The following is a 9,105-nucleotide window of genomic DNA, read 5'->3' on the forward strand; positions in this document are numbered from 1 at the left end:
ATTTGACCTTCAATATTATCATTTAATTTTGTGACATGCAAGAAAAGATATTTATTCAATTTTTTATTATTAAAAAAAAATTATTTATTCAATTAAAAAAAATTAATATAAAAAATTGAAGAAACAGTTTTACTTGCATGTCACAAAATTAAGTGATAATATTTAAGGTCAAATTATATTTAGAAAATTTGTCAAAAATATATTGTAAAGATATTTATAAAAAATATGAGTATATGATAAATTTATTAAAAATATATACAATTTAAGGTATTAAGGGTATTTTCGTCCAAAAAAATTTAGAAATAGTAAGAAGTACCTTAAATGATACTACCTCAAAGTTGACATACCTAAAATAATATTTTCAAAGTTCACGGACCTAAAATGATAATTTGGCAAAGTTGTGGACCAAAAATGTTGTTGCTTCTTCTTCTAATTTAGCCAAAGCACAAGCCCGAGCCTGAGCCCGAGCCCGAGCTTCTACCTAACTGAGCCGCCGCTTCCATCTCAGCTGACTGCCGCCGCTTCTTCCACGGCTCGCTAATCGGCAATGGAAAATTGTTTCCGTTTAATTTCTTCAATTCTCCATCTCCTCATCGTGGTAATTTCCTCGATCCACTCATTTTACGCTCTGTAATTGTAGTTGATTAGTTCGGAGAAGCTGATTTCTCCAGTTGAGAGAGTTATAGGTTTCGTTGGGAAGTTATGGAGGTCGTAATTGGGGTTTAGTGTGATCGGTCGGATTAGGTTATAGTTTTTATGCTGATAATAGCTCTTAATTTTCATGATGCAGTTAAATTTTTTGTAGTGGGAAGTTTGATTAGTGTGATTTTGTTGGATGTGAAGTTGTTTTAACGAGTAGATGTTTTTCTTCAGTGTTGCTGTTAACATTATTGTTTCGTGGATCTCTATTAGGTTAAATCTGGTAGAATTCTAACACTAGGAAGATATTTATTGGCTTCTGCTTACTAGTACAAGTGTTTGGATCTCACATCTCAAGGATGAGTAATATTTTTCGGACACTTGAACAACTGTGAATTTTGAGGAATGTGCTGTTATGATATGTGATTAGATATGTATGCTGAGCAGAGTATGTGCTTATTCTTTGTTAACAAGACTCTTCTAATGACAGTGAAGGCGCTGAATGAAATAAAGGCATCACTTGGATGGAGAGTGGTGTACGCTTGGGTTGGAGACGATCCTTGTGGAGATGGCGATATGCCTGCTTGGTCTGGGGTTAGGTGTTCCCCTGTGAGTGGTAGTGACTATCGGGTTGTTACTGAATTGTGAGTTCAGCCACCTTCTCTTCTTACCAGTGAACTTAATCAATTGTCGCACCTGTTTGACAACTATGTTAGGTAACACATTCATCTCATTATTGGATTGTGGTACTTTGCATTCTCAGTTATTTTCCTCTTGTTATCTTTGCATTTTCTATAGTTGGCCCTTTTCCTCTTGTTATCTTTGCATTTCTAAAATGTTTTGTTTGGCAGGGATCTTCACAACAACAAACTCACAGGCCCAATTCCGTCTCAAATCGGACGTCTGAAGCACCTCAAGATTCTGTAAACTCTTTTACTGTCACATGGATGAACAAAAAGCTTTCCATTTATATGTCAATCCTGTACTTCTAACATCATTCAGGCTTCACCTCCCTCCCCCAAATTTCCTACCTTTTACCTGTTTCTGAGGTTTTTACTTGTTTTTTAATCAGTAATTTGAGGTGGAATAAACTCCAAGATTCTATTACTCCTGAAATTGGTGAACTAAAACAGCTTACCCTACCCATCTGTAAGTGATTATTCTGCTTTCAGGTTATTAATTTCTGTTTGATTGGTTTTTAACTTTGTTTACAAAATTGTTCATGCATTTTTTTTACCCTGCAGCTATCTGAGCTTTAATAAGTTCTAATGTTCTTACAAACTATTTACTGTGTGTGGCTTAATTTATTGATGTTATGTTGTTGATATTTTCAACGCACTGCAAATGTCATATATTGGAGATAGTGTTTTATGCATTGATACCTACTTCTGATCTGTCAATAAGAATTGATAATATAATTCTTATATTTATTATAGTAAATTATTATTTTTACTATTGCTGTAAATTGTATTTGTGTCAAAATGCAGTGATTGTCTCGCTGCAGCAGTTGAAAGGGCTACTTGGGATAGTCCATTTCACTACCAAAATGCAACTGGTTCCCGTGTTACTCCTTTGCCTTCCATCAAATAGATGAGGTAGAATCTCTAGCTAAACATGGCCTTTTCTTAAATGATTATCATATCTTTGATGTAATCAGCGTTGCTAAAATGATGGATTGACTAAACGAGAAGCTATTTCTTGCTTGCCAGGTCTTGGCGAACAATTGTGAGGGGAATAGGTTTTCTGGCGCTGTTGCTGATAACAAGGCAAATTGTAAGTGGTTGTGATCATCTTACATGGTTGGTTGCTTGGTTTTTCCTGACTCATTTGTGACTGTCTGAATTTCGATGATGAATGCAGAGCATGAGAAAACCTAAAGCTCTTTTGGGTTTCAACAGTTGCTCCGTTAGCATCAGTTATTCTATCAACGATTCTAGTTGTCTGCTTCAAATCCAAACTGCACAAGATCAAGACTGTAAGTACTATGCAGTTTTCTCCTTGTATTCGGATCAAATTCACGAGTAAAAATCTTGATTTGAATCTCTTGTTTCTTCGAACATGTTGTATTTCAATGGTCCTCATCTGCTTTAGCAATCAAAACTGGAATCATACTCGGAATACTTTCTCTCACAGCAAGTTCTCAAAGATTAATGCCCGAAAATCTGAGTCGCAAATCATATAGTAACATTTTGCATTTGTGAATCTGTAGGAAGGGATTGCAGTTGGAAGGACATTTGCTAGTCTGAAAAACTAATCTGTATAATGAACATGGTTGGCTCTTGCTCGTCTTGCTACGTTACCAATGGTATATATTTCTTGATTTCCTCATCTTCAGGTATGCTTCTGCTCTGCTTGACATAGTGAAGAACCAACAACACTATATGATTATTTGCCTGTTTCTAGGGTCATTTTCGAGATCCGCTGTGAACTACAATGCTGGTGCAAAGACTGTCGTCTCAAACATAGTAATGGCTGCAGCAGTGTCGTTGTTCTCTTACACTTTTTCTGTCCACTTTGACCCATGCTCGAAGCTCGAAATGTATCTGAATGGATGGATCGTCAAATACTTTTTTAGCGAGAGTCGTCTTTCCGACCCCTGCCATCCCAATAACTGATATCCAATCCCCTTCGTCTTCCGCAAGATAATCCCTGAGCCGTTCAAATTCATCAGATAATCCAACCATCTTTGAGTTGATTCCACCAAAATCAATTCTTGAGGAAATAGGTTCGCCTTCTTCTTCGGGCATATTCAGCAGTTCAATAATGTACTCCGCCTCCATCACCGTCACCCTCTCGACGAAGCAATCAACACTCTGTCGCAGACTCTGCAGATTTACAGAGAAAGACAAGTGATCTCTCTTGCTTTCGAGCTGTGGAAGAATCTGATGGGTGAAATGGGATTCGAGTAAATCTTCGAATTCCAATATGGCCTCTTTGATTCGTTCATCCAAAGCATTCACCTTCGTCCTCATCTTGCTGAACCTGGTGTCGTCCAGTTTTAGCAGAACTATCTGCAAGTGGCTCATCTCATCGTAGGCGGCTTGTAAGATTTGTGGAGAGGGTGGAACTAGCGAAATGCGAGACGATTGTAGAATGTACTGAATCGTATTCTTGAGAGAAGCGGCGGCACCAAAAGCCGCCATCACTTCGATGGAAATATGAATTATCAAGGCTGCAATTGTTGGTGGTGGTGAAGGGAGAGTAGGATTTTGAAGTTGTTGGCTGCAATTGGTAAAATGAATGAAACTTTGATGCAAAATACAGTTGGTGCAATTTTGATAGATGGTGTTGAAAACCAACTGCAAACGTGTTAATGTGAGCCACCCATTTAAAAGCAAAACACCCATAATAAAAAAAAGTAATTATAAGAGAATTTTAACTCGTTTTAAATGTGAAATTGGTATAGTTTAAGGGCGTGTTCACTATGTAAGAATTGGACAATTCTTAGTCCAATAGGGTGAATTATGGTTGTTCACCTTTCACTAAATTGTTGTGGCCTTACCATAAAAGTATGAGTTTATTCAAAACTTCCACAAGTTGATTATTGTATTTAATAAGTAGCTTATGTTTTAGAAATATTGATTGGCGAATATTGTTTGAATGAAAGATAGTTCAATAAAAATTAATTTCGGCGTAAGCAAATCCAGTTGACTACAGTTTAAGATAGAATATAACTTGGCAATCCGATTTAAAGAAATCCAACAAATCACACTCTTCAAATTCAGGCGACGACATGGTAAAATAACAATTTAGGTCATTATAAGAATATACACATTTTAAGTTATTTTTGATAATATAACTCCAAAATAGATGAGTTATCTAACCTATTAAACAAAAACCAGAAAATGGAATACATAACTTCGGACTCTCATGCTTTCTCATTTACCTGAAACACAATACATGAATATCAGATGTGAGTGTATACATAAATATTGAAAACATGATACATGATTTAAACAACTGTGCATAAGTTTATGGTTCATATCTTTGTTCTTGTGTTGGGTGTCCGAAAGACAAGCATAAACTAACAAGAAAAAAGCAGCCAACAAACTAAAACACACATACTACACTAAAATATTACAAAAGCATGTGAAATTTAAATCAAAAGCACAAGCATTTTAGTTAAGAAAGAAATGGATTGATGTGGTTTGTGCAAATCAAATGAAGTAGGAAAGGGCTAACCTGTTAACCAAGTTGAGAGTCTAGCTGCGACTTCTCGTCTCAAAACGAAGATTGCCAAAGAACTGTAAAGTGATCTTCAGGCAATTGCAAGGCAGAAGCGACAACTAAAGGATTGCACTCAACTAATTCAATGGTACGAGTTGTGACCGTTGAGGGACTGCACATCCAATCGAGTTGTTGTAATTTGTAGCAATGTCGTATGCTTAGAAGGTCAAGCCTTGGGAGGCTTCCATGTTGGGCTCTCCATCTCACCAAATCAGTATCTTCCATTACAAGTTTCTCAAGTTTCAAAAAACACTTTGATTCTATATTCCACTCTGAGCCTTGAAAGGCATAGTGTTCTAACCTGAGATTCACAAGATTTGGTAGTAGCACACCAATGTCATTCATGTACCTCCATGGACACCCCAAGCCACTCAAATGCAATATTGTCAGACTTGATGGGAACACTGAAAGAGGAACCCTACACTCATACTTCAATTCAGGGTTCTTCACAAAATATGAAAGTGCCTCTAAATTTCGGAGTTCTTCTGAGATATATTCCAATCCATTCAATGAGTTGCTATCATTGTCATCATCATAAGGCTTCAACTCCATCTGAATAATTAATTCCTTTAAATTAGGGATTCTTTTGAGAATATCTGTGGTGCAACTCATTGTACTCACACCAACAAGACTGGATAGTTTGTCCAATGTAACATCAGAATTAGGGGTCGGTAGGTCTCTTCCCACAACATAAATATGTTGTAGTTGTTGCATGTCCCATATTTCCACCGGCATATACGAGATAGCTCCGCGCTTCTTAATGTTTGTATGTTGAAAGATAATTAAGAATTGAAGGTGAAAAAGGTTGGATATGGAAACGGGGAGCTCTTTGTTGCAAGTTAGGGCAAGGTAGTTCAGACAGACTAATTTTAGAATTTCAAGTGGGAAATGGTAATATCGAACCTGAAGAGCATCCAATACCTTGAGCAACTTAAAATCCATGGCATTTATTGGCAACGGATATTGGTGAAAAGGACCCAAACAAAGGAGAGACCGGTTAGTGGGTGCACAATCACTTTTGATTGATTCATGCACTTCCTTGAAGGCAAATAAAGTATTGGAATGGGCACATAACCGACGTTGATCTTTCACAACGTCATCAAAACTTTGTAAAACATGCAAAAACTTGATCTTACTAGCTTCTTTCCTACACAAGTATTGCCAACACGAATGCACGTGTAACTCTTTCTTCAAAAACCAAGATTCTTGATCAAATCCGAGTAAAACAAGATGATACTTGTGAGCAAGCACAACCAAGCATTCGACCATGAAATCTTCCAAAGTTTGTTCTCCAGTTGGTTCAAGAAACCCCTCAGCACACAACCGATCAAAAAGGTTGTGTATTTCGATATCACTATATGGAGGGAAAGCGCCCAAATAGAGAAAAAACATTTTAAAATATTGAGGTAGATAGTCATAGCTTGGGAAAAGTACCTCTGATATTTGATTATATGCTTCCACAAAGACTGAATTATGCTGCTTTTCAGCTACCTCGGTCCAATATTGTCGGGTCATGTCTTCTTTGGATAGAAGCTTTGCAACTGTGACTATCATAAGTGGAAGACCTTCACATTTGTAGGCAATCTTCTCACCCAATTTCTCAAGGTGAGGAGGGAACCCCTCTTCACCAAACAGCCTCTCACCAAGTAATTTCTTACTTTCTTCTATATTCAACAACCGTAACGTAGCCTTAGTAGCAAGATTATTCAATTCTTCAATTCTTAGTCTGCTTGTGATCAAGATCCGGACATTCTCTTCATGCAAGTTATACATCACTCGTGTATCCCATTCCCATACATCATCAAACACAATGAGACATTTCTTATCCTTCAATCTCTCTTTCAAGAGTCCAACTAATTCCTGGCCGTCATTGTCGTCCGCTAGGGTAATAATTTGGCCGTGAGTGTTGGGATCCACTTGAGCTAGAATGCATCGTATTGTTTCCTTGAATTCACATTTTCTGCCCACTTTGATCCATGCTCGATGCCCGAAACGTCTTTGAATCAATGAATCGTCAAATACTTTCTTAGCAAGAGCTGTCTTTCCAACCCCTGCCATCCCAGTAACTAACAACCGATTCCCTCTATCATTGATCAAATAATCCTTGACTTGTTCAAATTCATCAGATAATCCAACCATCTTTGAGTTGATTCCACCAAAATCAATTCTTGAGGAAAGAGGTTCACCTTCTTCTTCATGCATATTCAGTAGTTCATTATCGTATTCCGCCTCCATCACCGTCACCCTCTCGATGAAGCAATCAACACTCTGCCGCAGACTCTGCAGATCTACATAGAAAGACAAGCGATCTCTCTCACCTTCGAGTTGTGGAAGAATATGTTCATACACATGAGATTCTAGTAAATCTTCGAATTCCCATACGACCTCTTTCATTCGTTCATCCAAATCATTCACCTTCGCCCTGATCTTCTTACAGCTGGTGTCGTCTAATTTTAGCAGAACTTTTTGCAGACGGCACATGGATTCGTTTGCGGATTGTAAGATTTGTAGAGAGGCAGGAACCAGCGAAATACGAGACGATTGTAGAATACGCTGAATTGTATTCTTAAGAGAAACCGATGCACCATAAGCCGCCATCACTTGATTGAAAAAGGAATTGTAAAGGCTAAATACATTCGACTTCAAGAGTTGGAGGAAAAAATGGTTCAAGCTCATGCAATAATAAACTAGTAGTATAATTTAAATATAATCTCATTATTGAAGTTGACAATCAACATTGCTAATAAAAAACTAATTTAAGCCGGCTGCAGAAATAATATTTTTTAATTTAAATAACCGAATATTTATGCGACCAATGTGATATTCTTGGTTGTGTCCCAATTGCCTAACTTTCTTAACTATCATACTTACTATGTGAAATCTCTTCAATATATTGCAAGAATATCAAAGCAAAGTGAAATCATGCATAATTAAATATTATGCAGTCCTTGAATTAGAGAAAAATGGATGTAATATTTTCGCGCAAAATCAAACATAACTGAACATAAAGGTCTCATTATCCTCAACAAAATCCAACAAATTACTATCCTTAGATTAAGATAAACAACATGGCAATACAACTGAAATAATGAAATAATGTGGCGTCCAATCCTAACAAATGATAAATGAACATTTAGTAAATCCTAACACCAGAAACTTGGCTCGACAAAATAACAATTCACATATCAATTGGCATATTCCTGGAATATGAACATTTTAGATTTAAACTAATTAATATATAAAGAAAGGAATGTACTGATTCAACATAATATCAAAACAAAATGAGAATCATGCCTGAGTTAAGGAAAAATGTATCACATAAAACAAACTGGCAATAGTTTCGGTTACAAACATAATTCATCATATATTCAGGTTTCGTGATACTCAACAACATCGAATCATTGCAAAAGCAGTAAAACGAAGGCCCATTAGAATAAAAGGACCCTATGCGGTTCGACTCTTAATACGATTCGGGAAAGAACCGACAAAGAAAACCCGAGAAGAAGCTTATGTTAGGATCGTCGACTGCAACATTAGTTTGATATTGTCCGCTTTGAGTCAAGCCCGCACGGATTTGTTTTTGGGTCACTCCCAAAAGGCCTCAAACTAATTGGGGTTGGACAGGAATTATATACACCTTCCAACTTCCCTCCCTCATCCGATGTGGGATGGGTTTGTAACCCAACAAACCTCCCCTCAAACCGAGACCACATCGGGAACGCAGTCGACACGAACATGGGTCGTTCCAGCCCTGGCCCCTGGGTCATCCTGGGCCCGACTCTAACCCGAGTCCTTCAGGGCCCGACCCTAACCGGGGCTCATCCAGGCACAACCCATAGCCACCTGGGCTCTGATACCACTTGTTAGGATCGTCGACTGCAACATTAGTTTGATATTGTCCGCTTTGGGTCAAGCCCGCACGGATTTATTTTTGGGTCACTCCCAAAAGGCCTCAAACTAATAGGGGTTGGACAGGAATTATATACACCTTCCAACTTCCCTCCCTCATCCGATGTGGGATGGGTTTGTAACCCAACAGCTTATATATTGATGGTCTAGCAATGGTGAACTCGGGTTCTGTGTTGACGTCGAGAGCCTCCGGGCTCTAGGGTGGGTTAACGTTCTGGGCTTGGCGCCTCTTCCGGGGTTGAGTTGTGTCCGCCTTGCCCGTATCAGGATCCCATCAATTGATTCAACATACCATCAAAACAAAGTGAAAATCAAGCATGTAATGCTTTC

The 9,105-nt window shown here is 37.9% G+C and overlaps 1 protein-coding gene across 1 annotated transcript; it reads right to left on the minus strand.

Annotated features, from left to right (window-relative positions):
* Positions 1 to 4,860: 4,860 nt before the first annotated feature.
* LOC121762192 (putative late blight resistance protein homolog R1C-3) lies at positions 4,861 to 7,464 on the minus strand. The gene has a single exon (XM_042158000.1). It carries the CDS (start codon positions 7,462 to 7,464, stop codon positions 4,861 to 4,863), a length of 2,604 nt encoding a protein of 867 aa, XP_042013934.1.
* Positions 7,465 to 9,105: the final 1,641 nt, after the last annotated feature.

This window comes from Salvia splendens, chromosome 13, assembly GCF_004379255.2.
Source record: "Salvia splendens isolate huo1 chromosome 13, SspV2, whole genome shotgun sequence".
Taxonomy (NCBI): Eukaryota; Viridiplantae; Streptophyta; class Magnoliopsida; order Lamiales; family Lamiaceae; genus Salvia; species Salvia splendens.

What these genes read in the sequence shown, in the direction of transcription:
- LOC121762192 (XM_042158000.1), bottom strand. Translation starts at nt 7,464, where the DNA reads ATGGCGGCTTATGGTGCATCGGTTTCTCTTAAGAATACAATTCAGCGT.